Source organism: Asparagus officinalis, chromosome 1 (assembly GCF_001876935.1).
Source record: "Asparagus officinalis chromosome 1, Aspof.V1, whole genome shotgun sequence".
Classification (NCBI taxonomy): domain Eukaryota; kingdom Viridiplantae; phylum Streptophyta; class Magnoliopsida; order Asparagales; family Asparagaceae; genus Asparagus; species Asparagus officinalis.
Window position 1 is genome coordinate 109,033,388 of NC_033794.1, and position 20,967 is coordinate 109,054,354.

The 20,967-nt window shown below is 36.2% G+C and overlaps 1 protein-coding gene across 6 annotated transcripts; it reads right to left on the minus strand.

Moving 5' to 3' along the window:
* LOC109828924 lies at positions 6,365-13,947 on the minus strand. 6 transcript variants are annotated; one of them, XM_020395917.1, is made up of 5 exons: positions 13,765-13,947; positions 12,082-12,571; positions 8,964-8,995; positions 7,997-8,853; positions 6,365-6,617 (listed from the first exon to the last, which is right to left on the minus strand). In XM_020395917.1, the coding sequence occupies exons 2-4, from the start codon at positions 12,401-12,403 to the stop codon at positions 8,026-8,028; spliced, it is 1,182 nt and encodes a 393-aa protein (XP_020251506.1). In that variant the 5' UTR covers positions 12,404-12,571; positions 13,765-13,947; the 3' UTR covers positions 6,365-6,617; positions 7,997-8,025. The 6 variants fall into 6 exon arrangements, with proteins under 6 accessions (XP_020251506.1, XP_020251501.1, XP_020251505.1 ...); XM_020395912.1 differs by having other exon boundaries at positions 7,990-8,853; XM_020395916.1 differs by lacking the exon at positions 6,365-6,617 and adding an exon at positions 7,138-7,344.

Below are 20,967 nucleotides of genomic sequence, written 5' to 3' on the forward strand. Positions count from 1 at the left end.
CCGTATGGTGTTGTCGGGTTTGTGTGTAGGATCCGCCATTTTTTTCAGATCCAATACCCGGTATTAGAAAGCTAGTGTATTATACAATTGGTTATGTGGGTAGGTGGATGACTTGATGGTAAGACAATTTGGACAGAGAGCGTTGGGATTTGACACGTGCCGGTGTGACGGTGATTGGGTTGTGTGGGCAGTTGACACGTACGTTTGGCGGAGGGTGTGCGATCAAGCGTGCGCCGCGTGCGTGTACCAGACAGGTAGTGGAGATACACGTGTGTCACTCTGGGCCTTTGACTACTTCCACACGTGTGGTAAGATGGTTAAAAAAAGGGGTTTTTGTTTCTAGCCCAATTTGTTTACTTAATTTTATCTTTAAACTCACCTATTATTAGTTGTATTTTTAAGTCAAATTTACTTTTTGTATTTGTCTTTAAAACCAATTTTTAAAATACAATATTTTCTGCACATGTATTTATACAGAATCAAGGTAAAAACCCCAAAATACTCATTTCACCATATAAACTAGTATCTCTCCTCATCTTCCCCTTTTCAACTCAGTCCTAAATTAAAAAACGAAAGCCCCCTTGCCGCAAACGCTCGTCTCCAGTCGCCGTCGTTGTCGCCGTTGTCGTCGACTTCTCGATCGACTGTTGTCGTTGACCTCTTTGTTGCTCCGTCGTCTCGTTTCCGTCCCAGCCGTCGCCGTCGATCTCGCCGCCTCCTTGTCGCCGACGCATCTCGAAGTCGTTGTTGCCCGTCCCAGTCGTCGCCCTCCGCCGTCCCAGTTATCGTTGTCGTATTTCTATCTGAATGTATATTTTTCATAAGTGTAATGTTCATTGAACCGCTTATATTCAGTCTACTATTCTTTTTATCCACTTATATTTTGATTTTAGGATATCAACGTGATCTTTAAGACCAATTCCCCGGATGCTAGATGTCAAATGTGATATCCAATATTTTTTGTTTGTATAAATATATGTTTGTTAGTATGAAACATGTGGGACTGCTGTTGGAATTGGTTATGTAGAGTTCTGCCACAATTCTGGGACGTTGTATATAGTTTGTCAATTATATTCTTCGGTTAAATTATTGGTGTTTTGTGGCTTCTGTGGTAGATTTGATGATAGATATATTCTAGTCTATTTTATTCGCATTACGAACATTTTTTTTTATGACAAGCTGAGGAGCTAACCAGGATGTTTGACAAGATCATTGCATCCAATTTCTTCTCCCTCAATGGAGCATTGCATTATTTTGTTTTGTATAACACGAAACCTATAAGTACAGCACGTTATACTGTAAGTATAGCGCGTTATACTGTAAGTATAACACATTATATACTGTAAGTATAGTATGTTATCATGTAAGTATAGCACGTTATACTGTAAGTATAGCACGTTTTACTGTAAGTATAGCACGTTATACTGTAAGTATAGCACGTTTTACTGTAAGTATAGCATATTTTACTATAAGTATAACACGTTATCATGTAAGTATAGCACGTTATACTGTAAGTATAGCACGTTTTACTGTAAGTAGCACGTTATCATGTAAGATAGCACGTTATACTGTAAGAATAGCATGTTATACTGTAAGTATAACACGTTATCCTACATCCAAAAATTATTTATCTTTTTTGGATAATGTGTTATACTGACAGAATAACGTGCTATACTTACAAGTCTTGTATTTCATGCTATACTTACAAGTTATCATTCTATACTAAAATCGAATTTAACTAAAATTTTATCAATTATAACAAATTTAACTAATTTTTATGAATTCATAAATAATAATGAGAAATTAGTGTGAAATAATCATGTGAAATAACTAATGTGAAATAATAATGTGAAATTAATGGGTGGTTATTTACAAAACCTCATTTAACTAACATTTTATCAAAAATAACAAATTCTAAAATTTTTATGAACTCATTTAACTAATAATATCAAATAATTATCATGCATAAAATGAGAAATTAATACTATAAACTTGGTAGTTGAGTAAATTGCAAAATTGTACCTTCAAATGCTAAGAAAGTGGGTGAGGATTAATTGATGGGTTATAAGAGAGTGTAAGAATCTATTAATGAAGTGAGAGAAAGAGAGATGAAGAGGGGGAGAGAGAGAGAGAGAGAGAGAGTTGGGGCGTTTTCCCACCGGTTTGTCTCCTCTCCCGCACGGGAGAGGAGGGAAACAGGAGGAAATCCCCCGTTTCTCTCTCTCTCTCTCTCCATTTTTCTTTTTTTCTTTTTTGAGGGGGCCCACTTACATGAAGGTTATAATTAGAGTTTAAGAAAAATATTTAGGGGGACCCACATATGAAAGTATTGTATTTTGAAGATTGAGTTTAAAGATAAATACAAAAAGAGAGTTGTGCTTAAAGATACAAGTAATAATACTTGGGTTTAAAGATAAAGTTGAGTAAACAAATGGGCCTAAAATCAAAAACCCAAAAAAAAAAAATTTAACAGAGGGAACGGGCGACAGCAGATGGCACAAAAAGAGTTAGGTTTCTGTGGAGACGTGCTCAAGTATAAAAATGTAATCCCTGCTCGGTTCAAAACTTTAATTTGTTACAGCGGTAGACATCTTCTTCGACGGTTATATAATCACTTATACATTGTTATATATGTTTCATGTTACGTATATTTTTCTAAAGCCGAAAGGTCGACGACATCTCTGTCCAAAGCTTGGCATTCACTCACTTGGAACAGCCACCGTTATGCACCACCCACTCACGATATGAAGATTATCTTAATTTACACTTTGACGTGCCGCTACATCTCATTTACCCTAGGGGGGAAAACAAAAGGGATTGGAATCCTCTCCACTATAGAAAAGTGATAACAGGAAAATCACTCCTACTTCAATAATCATATATCCTCTTCACTATTAAAAAGTGAAATTAGTAAGGAAATCGCTACTATTTGAATAGTCGTAAATTAATTGATTAACGAAAGTTACGATCTATTTTATTTTATTGAATGTAAAATAGGAATGAGTGAAATTAATAGGGATAAAGGTAAATGTCAATTTTTAGAATGATTGCAATCGTCCATTGGTACTGTAAATTAAATAATCGCAATTTCTATTAAATACAGTGGTCCTTCCGGTATTTATTTTATTTCCACTACCTTTTTAGTTAGGAGAGAGGTTGTGCAACTCTAAGCTCGGAGTGCACATAAAAAAGGTAATTCTTTTAACATTCAAGGATTTAACGATTCGTGGGCGCAGGTCATCCGGCTTATAGCTCCTTCAGCAACAATCCGTCTCACCAGCAACCCAACCATCGCACCATCTCCGTCATCAGCTTTTATATCTAAGTTCTCTTACTTGAATCTTATCAGACTAGACTCAAGTCAATGTTGTCGCATGAATCTTATCAGCTTTAACTCATCTTTTTTTATCTAAGTTCTCTTATTTGACTCTTATCAGACTAGACTCAAGTCAATGTTGTCGCGTGAATCTTATCGCTCACAAGTTTTATTCCACTTTTAATCATCAGAAACGCTAGTCAAACAAGGCTGAAAATTCAAAGACGGAAAAACTAAGATTTTGACTTAACAGGAATACGGTCTTAATTTGTATTAAGCTTAAACATCACTTAAGAAAAGAAAGAACAATTAATAGCTGAAGACCATCATCTATTCAATACTAGCTCCCATCTATTATCACATAATCAAACATACTATAAAGCAACAACTAAACGAAAGGAGCATGCATAGTCACGTGCCCCGCACGTGATCTTTAATCTCCTACTCTTTCACACATACTCGTAGTCTACAGTAGGGATGTTAAATGGGTGGGTTTGGGTGTTAAATGGGCGGGCCATAAATGGGCGGGCATGTTTTGCCAATTTACCCATTTATGACCCATTTAACATTTTCTAAATGGGCTGGTTTTTGCCCGCCCATTTAATAAATGGGCCGCCCATTTGCCCATTTAATTATAATAGCTATATATGTATATTTTTTTAGGATGATTTTTGTAAACTTTTAGGGGTTTTTTTAAACTATTGGGGGCTTTTTGCAAAATAGCATGAACATATTGAACAATATAGCATTAAAATTACCAATCATGTATTTTTTTTTTTACTATACCAAGCGCAAAGAACTCAAAGAATACATCACCTGCAGAATGATATACATTGCTTATTGCGATAATCAATGCCACAAGAAGCCACTTATGCCACATCAAAAAGAAATTCAAATAGAGCACAACTTTTTCGAACGTGCAAACATGTCCTATGAATAATCATCACAACTCGCCTTAAAATACCACAATAACCCCACGAGTGGACTTCAGAGAGAGAAAGAGTATCAATGTAACTTGAGGAGAGCTCATCAGTTTTAAATTCTCGATTCGATAATTTTCAATAATGATGGGGTAAAAATGTCAGTTACTTCACGTAGGAAAAACAAGTTCGGAACAATCATGTTGTTCTAACATTACAGAAAGGAAAAATACGGTGTATGAAAAAGCTCAGAAGACCATATACAATGAATTTTCATCTCTCACATGATATCAGCAAAAACAATGGGAACAAAACTCTACTTGGTAGCCTGTGCAATCATATTGCTTATGAAACTAGCTTGCTCTTTGGCAGTCTCCACCAGTGAATCCTGCATGCAGAAACACAGTTAAGATACTTACACAGTTAAATACTTTTGCTAACATACGAAAGTTCAAAACACTCTCCAACATTAGAAACGTAGAATTCCACCTATTGGACACATCTTGCTGAATTTTTTTCGCTTTACCTGAATAAGTTTGTGCAATGCACTCTGCAAACTTCTTTTTTCGCTTTACCTGGATTTACAAGGGTGGTTTTCTGCAACCAATCCCATTTTCACAGGAACAACTCAAGTAGATATCCAAACAAATACAAATGAGAAGGGCAATCTGAATGAGAGACTCTACCTCATCCTCTATATAATTGCTTTGTAGTTCAGGATCAATCAAAGTCTCAAGCTTTTTCTCTTTCTCAGCTCTCCTAAGGTATACAATGGGGTCCTGGGTGAATAACCCCCATGAATTTCTCTTGGTTCTAATTTACTGTGTAAAAAACATCGATCTTTAAGACTACTGGTCATTTGGGCATTGACATTAGTAGGATGGGAGTTGTTCGCTGCACTAAAACAAAAGGTTGTTTTGAGTTTGTATAACATCTTATGATCTTATTGACATAGAGAAAAAAAAAATCAGGGGATAGACCCGCTTGTACAACTGCCTAATTATGAATAGACTATAGTTTTATTGTTGCCGATAGACCTCCTATAAGCTTTTACTATTGTCCAATTGCTGATACACCTCGTGAATGAAGTTTGTTAATTCTTTTACCCTTAGGAGTTCTATTTATCAAAAAAAAAAAATCTCTTTCTCTAACGATAAAATGATCAAAAAAATTCAGCCTGGTCTTACCTCTTCTACTCTCCTCTGAACTAGTCGGCCATCCACAATCATTTCGGTCAGCCCTTCCGTGCCCTACTTTGTTCTTGTTTGCTGCACTTCTCCTATCATTTTCCGTGTTGTTGTAAAAATTATACTCTAATTTGAAATTTGATGTTGAAATTCTTGCTATTGCGGTGATGTATGATACTAATCAATAATACAAATTTTTAACATATTATTGTGTGTAACTTTTAAGTTTTTTGGCCCTCCTACCTAAAATTCAGGGCTCCGTCACTAATTGCGACTGAAACCCCTTTAAAGGTGTTTTTTGTGTACAAATTGATTGAAGGTTACGTGAGAGTAGGGATGTTAAATGGGTGGGTTTGGGTATTAAATGGGCGGACCATAAATGGGCGGGCATGTTTTGCTCATTTACCCATTTATGGCCTATTTAACATTTTTTAAATGGGCGGGTTTTTGCCCGCCCATTTAATAAACGGGTCGCCCATTTAATAAACGGGTCGCCCATTTGCCCACTTAATTATAATAACTATATATGTATAATTTTTTTTAGGATGATTTTTGTAAACATTTAGGGATTTTTTGTATACTATTGGGGGCTTTTTGCAAAATAGCATGAACATATTGAACAATATAGCATTAAAATTACCAATCATGTATTTTTTTTTCTTTTTACCATGCCAAGCGCAAAGAACTCAAAGAATACATCACCTGCAGAATGATATACATTGCTTATTGCGATAATCAATGCCACAAGAAGCCACTTATGCCACATCAAAAAGAAATTCAAATAGAGCACAACTTTTTCGAACGTGCAAACATGTCCTATGAATAATCATCACAACTCGCCTTAAAATACCACAATAACCCCACGAGTGGACTTCAGAGAGAGAAAGAGTATCAATGTAACTTGAGGAGAGCTCATCAGTTTTAAATTCTCGATTCGATAATTTTCAATAATGATGGGGTAAAAATGTCAGTTACTTCACGTAGGAAAAACAAGTTCGGAACAATCATGTTGTTCTAACATTACAGAAAGGAAAAATACAGTGTATGAAAAAGCTCAGAAGACCATATACAATGAATTTTCATCTCTCACATGATATCAGCAAAAACAATGGGAACAAAATTCTACTTGGTAGCCTGTGTAATCATATTGCTTATGGAACTAGCTTGCTCTTTGGCAGTCTCCACCAGTGAATCCTGCATGCAGAAACACAGTTAAGATACTTACACAGTTAAATACTTTTGCTAACATACGAAAGTTCAAAACACTCTCCAACATTAGAAACGTAGAATTCCACCTATTGGACACATCTTGCTGAATTTTTTTCGCTTTACCTGAATAAGTTTGTGCAATGCACTCTGCAAACTTCTTTTTTCGCTTTACCTGGATTTACAAGGGTGGTTTTCTGCAACCAATCCCATTTTCACAGGAACAACTCAAGTAGATATCCAAACAAATACAAATGAGAAGGGCAATCTGAATGAGAGACTCTACCTCATCCTCTATATAATTGCTTTGTAGTTCAGGATCAATCAAAGTCTCAAGCTTTTTCTCTTTCCGAAGACCTTTAACCTTATGAGGACAAATCTCAAAATATTCAAAATCATTCATTCTTTTATCATAATATTTGTGGTTCATACTAATTACAATAATCTTTTGAAAATATAACTTATAAGCTCACTTAAATAAGATAAGTTTGATCAAACAAATTACTATTTTACACAAATAATTTTTACATCATTTTTATCATAAAACTTATGAGCTTCAGAAAAAATGTCTTCCCAAACAAATTACTATTTTACACAAATAATTTTTACATCATTTTTATCATAAAACTTATGAGCTTCAGAAAAAATGTCTTCCCAAACACACGCGGCCCTCGGACCTTGCTTCTTTTCTTCCCCCAACAAATAGTAATTTTGCCTGTAACAATTCATTGATTGTTTGTTATAAACTCACCAAAGCTAACGAATTAGACCCAGGCTAAAGTGGGCGCACGTACAACTAGTTTTCGGGATGTTCATGGTTCATTCTGAATCCAACAAACACCCACGCCCCCATAAATTGCTTTTTCTTCCATTTTTTTCATTCATGAAAATCATATGCCATTCCAAATAAGTGGATGCATATGATGAAGAAAAATTACGATCCAATACTTGCATTTTCCTAGGATATAAATGCTGCTTCAAACTGTTATGAAGAGTTGTCGAACAACCCCCATATGCACCTATGCTATCGAAATCATGGAGAATTCGATTCACTTTTGCAGTATTCACAATGTGCGTTAGAAATACGAAGGTACATTCAACTAACACAGTCAACATAACTCTTTACCCCTGCTACTTTCTACCCCTCAATAAATACTCTTCTTGTTTGGTAACAATTCATCCATTGTTACACACTATACTGAGCATATAATATACCATATATAACAGAAGAATGCAGAATTTATTATAGGCAAGCAACTAAGCAAGGGCGGTACCATAACAATAAAGACTAGTTCTTTTTCACTGAAGTAACTATATGAATCAAATCAACAATACGAGAACCAAGAACACAGATGCTCACCTCTTACCCTCTTTTGTCGGGCGAGCTCATTCAATTTCAATCCCTACGGCTTCTCGACCAAAACCCTTTCTTCCTCCTCGTCGTCTCATTTTCCGACACTGGGTGTGAACCAATAGAGAAGTGACGTTTCAAGAATGGCCTCTTCATGCTCAAGCTCGCCCCCATGCTCGGACTTTTTCTACATTCTCCATGGACATCAATATCAGCTACAGCTCTTCTAGATATCTTGCTTCTTGCCTTCAGTTTCGGAGTCAGTTTCTCATTATTTGTGCACAAAGGGCAAGGAGGATCATATCGATCATGTTCTGATGTTATGCTATCCAAGCAATCAGCATGATAGACATGGCCACAAATGAGAACTGCAGCCACAGCGAGCTCGTTGGTCGAGACTATCTTCTGTGCACTCCATGGAGACTTCTCCTTCAATAGCTTTGAGCATACCCTGCAGGTGTGGGGATCAGAAGAGGAGGAATAAGATCTTTCCGTCTTGCTGTTGCTGCTGGTGTTTTCGCTGTCTAGTGACCACCGAGGGTCCCTCTGTGAAGAGGCTGCCACTAGCTCGGTGAATGTTCTCATCGACCAGCCATCTGAGGAACCGCCATGAGACCCTCCAGTTGAGAGAACGAAAGATGGTCTCCCTTCTGGAGAGCAGTTGCTGCTCTCATTCAAGGATTTGAGGGAAGGGATCCTGCTGTCAGAGACTTGTCTAGATAAGGGATAGCCTGGGGAACGCCGTGCTTTTCTAGATGAGGGTGAAGGATCTGATACTTTAAATGACGAAGAAGATGGAGTAGATGGAATGGACAATGAGAGTCTCACATCTGAAGAACTTGATACAGTTGATGACTTAATGGTACCCTTCTCCTATACAAGGTTTAAAAACAGTTGTGAAGTCGGGCCAAATTGCACACAAAAGAAAAGGAAAAAAGAAAATCTTACGAAGAGCAAATGAATGCATCTTTATTTCAACTCACCTCAGCAGAGAAATTGCTTCTTGTCAATTGACCTGTTATAGGCACAGGAATAGTAGTTAAAATGGCAGAAGGGGAGGAAAAAAAGAGTGCATTCTGGGGGTCTTGCATAGAAAATATTTCTTCCTGGTCTAAAGAATATTACTCATATAGGTGATAAAGAAACAGGAACATTCATTGGCAATTTCATAATTAATTTAATAATACTGTGGAGGGCCATCATTTTACGGTACTTTACACCTATGTAAGAGTTGTTTGACCATTAGAATCATTAATATAAAATATTGCTCCAAAGATAAATATATTTCAATAAAGAAATGGCTTAGATGACAAAAATAATGAATACATAACACCTTACCAGTTTTTTTAACTTAGTAAACACTGGCCCATTATAAATGTGTCATGTTTTGATATCTTTGTGACAATTTAGAGAGATGCTGGTAGGGTAGCTGAGTTTTCTATGATCTAAACAAACCTAGGGAACTTGAGTTAAAATTTCGTGACTTGGATGCACTTTGTGTTATGTAAAATCAGAAGTCGAAAAGAAAATAAGAAGGTTCAAACGAACAAGAAAAATAAACTACAAACGAAATTGCATGATATGGAATGTGGAATGAGTATGCTCAAGCCATATTGGGGACCAATTACAATGACGTGGTTTCAGAGTAAAGGCACACTCAAGATTCACTAAGTTCATCTGTATCTGCCCAAGAATAAAAAAAGAGGACAGTATACAGATTGCAGAGATGCAATAGTTTGGAAAATAGTGTAAGATTTCAGATGTAACCACACCTTAATAACAATGACAGTTAGAAAAGGGAAAACATATTGAACTATAGAGAAAGAATGAATAATATAAAAAATGAAATAAAACAGAAGAAAACAAAATGATGGTCAAAAAGTATCCATTTCTTCTGCAATTGTGGCTAAACTTTTTCACACGTACAGAATCTGCACCTCAGTAGCCTATGAGTAATCACAAAGCAACCATTTATTGTATTGTCAATATATCATACGTATTACTTAGTTTGTCTCTTTCCAGAAATAAAAGAGAAGAATAATTAATTGAAGAAAAAATTTCTTAGTTCGTCAGTATATCATAACTATGAGTAATCACAAGCTTGCTCACAAGTGTAGCCAAATTATAAGAAAAACTAATTGAAGATAGCCATGTTGCTTCTTCAAATGTCTCCCAAGTGATTGGTCACCTAAGCTCACAATGACCGGCAAAGGAGAAGCCAAAGTTTCCTAAAATTTCTGTAAATCAAAAACATCTGGATTGCTAAAGGTCACCAAGAGCTAAAAATCTAAGCATATTTTAGACCCATCTTGCAACCGGATAAGAGCAGTTTCCATACAACCCCCTTATCCACGCTGGGTTCCATTCAATTGTCAGCAGCTTGATAAACATCTAGGCATGCAAAGATGGGCATGCTTTTCCATCTTGACTTTCAGCTTTCAATAAAGTAGATGAATTGGTAGAAAAACCTAGCTTAAATGACTAGTGGAGCTCAAAGTAACAAAAGAGGTAAACTTGCAAAAGGTCTGGTTATTCATGCTTGGGTAGTCTCATTTTATTTTTAAAACCAGAAAACAATTGATAATAATTTAACTGGTTATATGTGAATATATGGCTCATAAACAACATAGCTTGTACAGATTGACGAATTAATGAGCAAGCTAGGCTTACTCCGACGAGTTTGTAACACAGTTTCAACCAAGCTAACAAGAAGATCAAGTGTTATGTACTAAATTAATCTTCATAATACTTGCAACTCCATACATTTGGTAAATCATTTATCATGTTCAGTCTCTTTAAGATTACAACAAAGTCCACTAAACGAAGGTTGAACATATTTTCATAAGAACAGTTGGATACTACAATCGTCAAAGACGCAAAATAAATAAGCCATTTTGTATAGCTCGGGTTTTCAAAATTAAGCTACTGGAGCTTGATCATAACATTATAATTCACACTTGGGAATGAGCTTGAACATAAGATTGATGTGCTTATCTAACTAGGAAATTTTCTCCAAACCCGGTCATGCCAAGATTGATCATGCTCAGCTCATTTATACCCATTAAAAGCACAAACTTAGTTCATTAAACAATGTAGAGAACGAAAGGCTGGCATGTTTTATTTGCCACAGCTAATAGACTAGTTACAGATAATTGTATCACCTAATTGCAATTTAAACGTTTATATTGTTCAGATTTGGACATTTGGTTTACTTAAAGGGCCTAAACTTGTCAAAGCAAGAGCAGGTCAGCCATATTGTAGACCTAGTAAGTCCTCATAAAAAAGTGCTCTGCCCATTTTCTGCATTGGATGGTTGATCCTATTTCAGAGGCATAATCAGGGTTGGCAACTTGTAAGGGTAAAGAAATCTAAAAAGGCGACATAAGAGTTAGACCCTAACTTCCCCTCACACTTTCCAATTAACTTACCTAGACGCTCCCATTCTGCACCCACCTAGTACATCCAACCTGACGATATATCTAAAGGAGAACTTCTAGATTACTCTACACATAGCTGAACAGTGAACCCAATAGTTTTATGTCAATGGAATAGATTTGTTAGCCTAAAAATCATTGGACCATATGCATTTACTTATTATCAAATTATGGTCGGGCAGTAAAAAATGCAATAACAATAATATTCTTCAAAAAATGCCAAGTTCAGTAGGAAACCAAATCAAGTACCACAGCCAAGTTAAAAAAATGAAGGTTGTGTGTTTTCTGAATAAACCAGCATGAGAGTGGTTTTAAACATCGTCACATAGCATACATACCAAGCAAACACATTAATGCAATCAAAACCGCAATAGAGCAGCGGAGACAAAAAGATGCAGAAAAGGGTTAATAAAAGGCCAAAAAAGAAGCTCAAAAGTTGTTGGCGAAATGCTAAACTGTACTAAGAATGTATTACATTTAAACAAACAACATTATTTTATACCAAGATTAGTTGAACTACATGGAACATGTCGAAGTGTTAACATTAATTACTACAATAGAGCTGAACACTATAAACAGACCACTCATACATCAAATTAGTTTTAAAACAAATTCAGCTTACAACTAAAACATTATACCATGAAAAAAAGGACTAATAACACTTTACCTGCAGCAGCCGATTTAGAGCTTCCAGCAGATCCTAGTTTCTTCCTCAACTTGGGGGTTTGGAGCCTAAATGATGGGCTCCCTCCATCAGAAAGACCTTCAGTTTCTATGTCAGCTCCACTCTTACTTTCAGAGCTGATATTACCACTATTATGCTGAGAAAACCGAGAAGGATTGTCCATGATATCTTCTATATGAGTTCGGTTGTCCCATCGAAAGCTCCATGATGGAGAATTTCTAACATTCCTATAACTAGAAAGTTCACGACTAATCCTATCCGGCAAGGGCTTGTCCCTTGCAGCAACACAACAATTGGCCCCCATATTTATTTTTTTTAGAGGAAAACAGATCCTTGCTAAATACAGAGGCAAAACTCAAAAGAAGCTAGCCTGGTAAAGAGGGAATTTACAAATCATAAGCCTAGATTCTCCGATTCTCATCTCCCAGATGCTCTAAAAACTAGAAGTGTGGTTTTATGCTCCAGCTTATTCCTGTTAAAACACAAATATACATAAGATCTAGGAGATGGACAATTGCATGGTGAGTAAAGGTAATAAAATTAGAAAAAAATTAATTAAACACAAAGCAACACAGACTACACAAGAAAATACCGTGCTAAAGCCTAAAGGGCCAGAGGACAGCGAGAAAAAATTTCATTTTTTTTCTCAGGCAAAAAAGGCAGCTTAAGAAGAAACAGATGACTCAGAAATAAGATATAGAAAATATCATCAGGCTCCGAATCAAATATAGGAAGACCATCACCTTTTTCTCCGCTAAAAGCCCTGAAATACTCTCCAATAGTCCCATTGTCACACAGAGATGTTAGATGGGCCGTTGAAATATGACAATATTCCAATAAAAGATAAACCTTTTTTAGGTGTGTGATGACATCAGTTACGCCAAAATTACAACAAAACAAAAGAACAGGCAAGAAAGAGAGCAAACAGATTGGTCTACCTAATATGAAACCAAAACCCCACTTAACAAAAATTACAATCTGCCGTGTACAGGTCAAACAAGTAGACGATACAGTCAAATACCCACAAACAAAGTCCATAAAGAAGGCTGTTTCCAAAGGATAAGCTAAATGTTCCTTCAACAACTCACCAGTCAAACCAATAGTGATGTCTACAAAGAAAATAATAGATTAAAAAAAAAGCCCATCAAATCCCCCAATAAAATAATCAACATTCAAGACATATCTCCTAACTATAATATTATAAAGATAATATCTCATCTATGGTAGCTAAAAATAAACAGATAGCTATAATATAAAATATAATCTCTGGCAAGTTTTCTTCTAACACGGTACTAGCACAGGCTAGAAGAAAAGCATGGGATTCATATTCCAATTTTTGAGATAAAACAAATCATTCGAATAATTTAATTCCATTAATAGTCCATGAAATCCTGCTCTAAAAAATATCATAATTAGAACAGTAAATTCTGACTGATAATCACCCAGAAATACAGAAAAGTGCTAAAATAAAAGAAAGCAGACCAGCAATTTCTAGAAACTACCAAATTCGACCTAAAATAACCTCTAAAATCGACAAAATAAGCAATCAACGCATCATTAATAACTCAAACGAATCCGAAGTTACAAATCTCTCAGTTCCAGACCTAGAATGTAATTAAATAGGAGAAACGCTAAATTTCTTCCGTTTGACGATAAAAAAAATACCTAAAATTGCGATTGGATCTCGATGAGAGTCGACGAGAGAGTAGATTCAGCCCCCGCCGAGAAAATCACCGGAGAGGGGAGAAGGATCCATGGATGTCGGAGGGAGAAACTAGGGTTTCAAAACTTTTGGGGGGCGCTTTTAGGGTTTCGAGAGAGAGAGAGAGAGGCGTATGGGTACTAAACGGGTTATTGAAGGGACTGTCCAAATTCGATGACGCCCGTTTGTTTTTTGACGTTAGGTTTCTTAGCATATTAGCCCCCTCTAGACTTGGATATTAGATTTTTAGCTTTGTAAAAAGAAAGAAATCAAGAGTTAAGAGGCTTAAAGTTGTCCAATTTGACATACTAACATTAATAGTAGGAAAGCGAAGCTTCAAGTAAATATACATTATTTTCTTTTTTCTTATAAAACATTCAAGAAAAAAATTCAAATTTGATTTGATATGTCAAAGTATATACATAATATGAGTCAAAAAAATAATTTTTCGTATATTCAGTATAAATAAAATGTAACATTAAATGATGAGGTGCAAAATTGAATAACTATAAGTCTGAGCATATGGATTAAATTTAATATGAATGAAAGCTAGAACTCCAGATACTTGAATTAATTATTTTTTTAATTATAAATGGAAAGTAGTATAAAATTTTAAATACATGAATGTTAACTTAATTTGCTAGATCCTCGCATCACTTCAAAGATAATAATACTTTCTATAAATTACAGAGATATTAGAACATGATAATTGAAAAAAAAATCGTTTTCGAAAAGAGGCATTTAGTGTTAAATCCATATAATATATATTTTCAAAAAAAATTCTTTATATTACAACTTTTCATCTTAAACAAAAATTAAGTCATAAGCTATATATGATACATCGACCGTTGCTTACAACAATTGGTGGATTTTATCAGTTTTAACCCAAAAAATAATACGATTTGCAACTCTAAAAATACTTACCTTATGTTGCATCCACAAGTATTATACTAAATTAGAAGGGTTTGTCTATTACTTTTTTATCAACTCGTGAGACTACTTATACAACTGCTTTTTTCACAATTTTAAAGTGACTAGGTATCATAAACTGAAGATGTGTAAAGGGGAAACAAAAACATCAGTTATTTCTCTAGCAAATACAAACTTACAGGTACTAAGTCGCAAAAGTTCACTTTCTCCGTTTGTTTTAACGGTTCGCGGGAATGACCGCAGGGCTTTCGGCACGTAGAACGTCTTAATTAATAATTCATCAAAACTCCCATAATTCAACGCAAAACTCACTAATCCACCTACAATAAAGCCTGGTCCAGGGTCCCACTTGTCAGAATGACCAGCGATTTAAAGTCGCGGTGCAACTTTGTGTTTCTTTGAAGGAAGGCAAAGCGGAGAAAACTGAATATTTTGCTGGATCTGGTCACTCGATGTGAGCTCACCCTACTGCATCGCATGGATGTAGAAAGCTAGAATTGGTGTGGTGAAAATACGCTTAACCTTACCTAGAGTGCTTGTATGCAAAGACAATGTCTGCAATTTTTTGTAATTCGCATTTATTTCAAATAGAAGAAAGCATGGGCAAAATTGGTAAAGCTTGGTACTGAGATCATGATAGATCTTTGACTTCGTCATGGATCGGCGTTGATTCTGATCTACATCAATTTCGGATCATTTATTGGGTATTTTTTGTGCTAACCAGATCATTCAAATTATCAACATCCATATTTAAATAGTCTAACCAAATAAGGGTTATATTAATAAGCCAAAAAATAATAATAAAGCTCTAACCAATCATTTTCATGATTTTTTTTATTTTTTTTGAAAAGATCATTTTCATGAATTACATCTTAATGCAAGTAGTGGATTTGAAAAATCCATATTTAAAGTCTTGTTTGTTTGTACTGGGTATTGAAGATGAATTGCATGGAATATAAAATTCAATAAAAATTTATTTGGTTGAACCATAGTTGAGTTAATAATATGTGACTAAAATAATAAATTTTGCTGAAATAAACATAATTTCAGAGGAGCACGTTTGATACATTGATCCTACACAACAAGCATGAAAAATAACAAACAAAAAGTGCATTTAATAAAAATCCAATATTTTAAACCTGTGTGTCCTATTTTCCAATCAATGCAAAACTCATCTACTGCACGGAAGTAAAGAGACACTTTAGCCACCTGAAAAATCCCTTTTAACACTTTTTTCCACATTTCTCAAAAATCCTTTCTTTTTTGAAGGACTTTGATATGATATGTATGCTTTACAAATATGCGTTTTTTTGAGAAAAGGGAATTCAGGTCTTTCTTAGTTTTTATTTTTTTAAAGGAGTTATTGGTGACACAAACCGAATTTTCTCTTCTTTTAATATATGCAGGCAAACATATCCTTAGAGCATCTCCAACAGCTTCCCCATTTCTCATTTTTGGAGAATTTAGTTAGGTTTTTGGCCCAACAGATTCCCCATCTCATTCCCCAAAATAGGGATGGAGGGGAAAAAATAGGGAAGCTTCCCCAAATCTGCAGCATTCTCCAAATTTTTAGAGGAAAAAATTGATTCTTCAAAATGGAGAAGCTGTTGGAGTTGGTGTAAAAATTAGTTGGAGAATATGACTTTTGCTTCCCCATTTTGGAAAAAATTTTGAAAAAGCTGTTAGAGATGCTCTTACTGTTTTGTCATTTACCCTTGTATTCTTTGCATTCCTTGTCCAATATTTAGAGGTGTTCGTCGCATGACTTTGTATTTTATTTGCTTGGATTCAACCTTTGAAGCGCATATTTGTGGTTCCACACTGGAAGTGAATATTTGTAACTTGTAGTCTGCTACTCATTTTAATTAATTATTAGTATTTGGGTGTATGTGATATGTGCACAAATATTAATTCAGGTAGTGTTGTAATCAAATTTTCCAAGGAATGGACGATCTGTTGCTTCTTTTTTTTCCCCCATGTTTGAGGATATGTTTGTTAGTTTCTTTTAGACATTTCCACTAATCTTTTGCAATTTTTTCTTCCAAACTGAAGGGCATTTCTGAATTCAAGAAGGGGGGTTAGTCATCTAGAACTTAAAACTGGAATTGAGATAATTTGTGGGATAAATTTTTAAGGTGTTAGTGACATAGAACTAGGAAATAAGATATTTTTTTATAGTGTTAGTCAAGTAGAACTTTTGTAGAACTAGAACTGTATTATTTTTTTGGTGCGTTAGTCAAGTAGAATTCTACTAGAATTAGAATTGGGATAATTGGTCATATTATCCCACAAATTATACTACTTATATATATAACCATAAGTTCTCCTCTCTCAAATTATCCCACACATTGGAAAGAATACAATTGGGGGGAAAAGTGAAACGTCGCATCCCTCCCTCTTGGTTAGTTTCTCCGCCTAGAAAATTTCTCTGCCATGAAGTCAATCATCCGTTTATTTTTCTGTCTTTACTTTGTTTTTGTGATGATTAGATCTTTTATTATTATCTTCAAGATGTATTACTTTATTGATAGTTTTTTGACATTAAATTACTTTATTATTATTTGTTTGATCTAAGTTTTCTCTCCACAACAGTGGTTTAGGTTAAGAATATAGTGTTGGTGGGTTAATGCTAAAGATATGCGGGCTATTTATGTTTTTTTTATAAGTTAGAAAGCAACTTTGTGATCACATTGATGATTAGATGTTGAATGGTTAATGGTGATATCTATTATTATTAAATCGGCTCAGTAAATTGATTGGATGATTCCTGTGTACATTTCATTTATTTGCTGATTTGATTTCAGCGATCATGATGAGATTGGTCCAAAGGGTTAATGGCTGAAAATGATTATTTTTCTTTCTTTATGATGTTATGAGATTTGAACTTCGACATTTATGATCCTCTGCTAGAAGCTCCACGAAATGTTGTTGATGCAGACGATGACTCCGATAAAAAAGACGAGTTACAGACTCAACGAGCAGTTGTAGGAGCTTGGAGAAATTCTATGGCAGATGACATGTGGGATGATAGAAGCCATGTGAGATGATGAAAGTCGAGTCACTCTAGGGATTTAGATTTTTATTTATTTGTAAATTATTTTATTATTTGAGATGAGTAGTGATGTTTTATTGCATTATATTTTATAGTTATATCTAGAATTTTCTTATCAATATTATATTATTTTTAATATACAATTATTAACAATAGTAATTTATACCCACCATTACCCTCACCAAATTATCCTACCAAATTATGCAACTTCATAATATTATCCATCATTATCCCACCAAATTATCCTACCAAATTATCTCACTTTAAGAATTACTCATCATTGTTCCACTAAATTATCCCAGTGTCAAAATATTATCCCACTTTACCAATTATCCCAGTTCTATTTAAAAAGATACTAACCCCCCCCCCCAAGTAAATAAATTGCTTTAGTAAAAATCTAAAAAAACAATGACATTACAACGTGAAGTCTTTGGAATTTATTAAGAAGCAAAAGAAGTGAAGGGTCAAAGCAAAGAAAGAATGGAGGTGAAACGCTAAAACTCGGAAATATGCTTCTAAAACTAAGAGGATCATACTTCCTTTAAAAGCAAGAGTTCAAGAAAATCTTTCTATAGTGAATATGTAGGGCGCAGAGTCACGCCCGCCGCCGCGGAAGTGATATCACCTGAGAGAAAGCCCTGGCTTTTGTTGTCCCAAAAGCATAAGTCAACCTCTATATTTTTGTTTCTCAAAGGAAACGAGAATAGATAATGAAATTCTTATTTCTCAAAGGAAACAAGAATTGAAAGTGATATATTTCATCAAAGTGAAATATACACTCTTCCTCTCATCAGCTCTAAGACCGAATATTGAGGGAACCTACAAGCAATAGCCAACAACCAGAAAATAATAAATACACGAGATTTACGTGGTTCGGCAAACTTGCCTACGTCCACGGGAGGGGTGAGGGGAGATTCCACTATGAGAAGAACACCGACGACTTGTACAATCCACAAGCTCGTCTCAAAGAAAAGTTATCTGATTTTTACCCAAAAGAAATTAACCTCTCTTTTGTAAAATCTCTCTTTTTCTTCTCCTCAAAAATCTCACTATTTTTCTCTCAAAACAGCCGCCTAAATCCTTTGATTTTTTCTCTTTCCGCAGACTTTTTCCACACCGCAGCCGGCAAAAAATTCTCCCCCACTCAAAAAACCTAGGTAATACATATGTATTTATAGTGAGATCACGTAAGGGTCTTGGGTGGGCTTGTTCCCTGCTCACATAAATGTCTTGGGTGGGCTTTGGGCCCGCTGCACATGTCCACGTTCACAATTCTCCACCTCGTACATCATTTGATAAACCTCAAATTTTGGATGAACACCAGAAGAACACCGCGAACATCACCAGAGAAATCTGAAACACCAAACCAGGCTAAACCAGCTGCGTCACTTTACCGCGACTGCCTACGTACCCTCCAACGGGATCAAGCTAACCGTAGTTCTATCATTGTTCTCCATATAGTCTCCACCTCACCCTATCACCGCCCCGAAGGGCCATGTCCTCTCGGGCAAATCAACACGGGCTAATATGAAGCAAGTCCAAGCAATGCTTAAACTTGCTACCTGTGACCACCTTGGTCAACATGTTTGCTGGATTCTCATTCGTGTGCACCTTCATGAGAGAAATATCACCTTTCTCTATGACATCCCGCACGAAATGATACCTGACATCGATATGCTTGGTACGAGCATGATGAACTTGATTTTTTGCTAAGTGAATCGCACTCTGACTGTCGCACCACAAGTTCACATTTTCCTGCTCAATTCCCAAATCGTCTAGAAGACCCCACAACCACAATGCTTCCTTCACTCCCTCCGCCATGGCCATGTACTCGGCCTCTGTAGTAGAAAGTGCCACTGTAGCCTGCAACATCGATCGCCAACTAACTGGAGCTCCATGTATCTTGAATACATATCCAGTAGTAGATCGCCGTCTATCTAGATCGTCCGCATAATCAGAGTCAACAAACCCATCAATATGACATGTATCTCCACCAAAACACAGACCCGTATCCGTAGTACCTTTCAAGTACCTTAGGACCCATTTCATCGCTTCCCAGTGCGTCTTTCCCGGATTCGCCATGAACCTGCTGACCACACTAACCGCCTGTGAAATATCTGCACGTGTATACACCATGGCGTACATCAAACTGCCAACTGCACTAGCATAAGGAACACGCTCCATGTGTGCCTTATCTTCCGCTGTAGTAGGAGATTATTTACCTAAAAGCCTGAAGTGTGGAGCCAATGGAGTCGCCACCAACTTAGCACTTTGCATCCTGAACCTCGCGATCACCCGTTCTATATAGCCCTTCTGACTCAAAAATAATCGCTGATTCGCCCGCTCTCTTTTAATCTCCATACCCAGTAATTTCCTAGCAGCGCTCATGTCCTTCATCTCGAACTCTTTACCAAGTTGAGATTTTAGCCTATCTATCTCCACCCTGCTCTTTGAAGCAATAAGCATGTCATCCACATACAAAAAGAGATAAATATAATCACCTCCACGAAGCTTCCGAATGTAAACACAGCAATCGTAATCGCTTCGGGAAAACCCATGCTTCAGCATGAAGGAGTCAAATCGCTTGTACCACTGCCGAGGAGATTGCTTTAGTCCATAGAGTAACTTCCTCAAGTGACATACATGATGCTCCTTATCCTCAACCTTGCAGCCCTCAGGTTGATGCATGTAGATCTCTTCATCCGAGTCTCCGTGCAAGAAGGCTGTTTTAACATCGAGTTGTTCCAGCTCAAGATCACCATGAGCAATAATACTCAATAGCACCCGAATAGAAGTGTGTTTCACCACCGGAGAAAATATCTCATTGTAATCCACACCCTCTCTTTGTGCAACCCCTTTAGCCACTAGCCTCGCCTTGTACCTTATACCACCAAGCTCTGAAGGATCCTCCTTTCTTTTATACACCAACTTACAACCAATATGTTTGGTTCTTCCGAAGAGATTCCATCTCCTCCTCCATCGCAGCCAACCAACTCTCACTATCTTTATTCCGAATAGCTTCCTTGAAGGAGACCGGCTCATCTTCCTCCACCGAGAGTGCGTACTCAACCAAATTAACCTGCCCATAGTGCTTCAGGGGTTGATCAGCCCCCAGCTTCTGTACCTGCTTGTATGCTCGCTTTGGCCTAGTGGAAGCCAAAGTATCCTCGAGCTGCTGTTGTTG

What these genes read in the sequence shown, in the direction of transcription:
- LOC109828924 (XM_020395917.1), bottom strand. Translation starts at nt 12,403, where the DNA reads ATGGGGGCCAATTGTTGTGTTGCTGCAAGGGACAAGCCCTTGCCGGAT. An exon ending in CTCTAAATCGGCTGCTGCAG is followed by an intron (nt 8,996 to 12,081) that starts GTAAAGTGTTAT and finishes TGCCTATAACAG; the next exon opens with GTCAATTGACAAGAAGCAAT. An exon ending in GAAGCAATTTCTCTGCTGAG is followed by an intron (nt 8,854 to 8,963) that starts GTGAGTTGAAAT and finishes AACCTTGTATAG; the next exon opens with GAGAAGGGTACCATTAAGTC.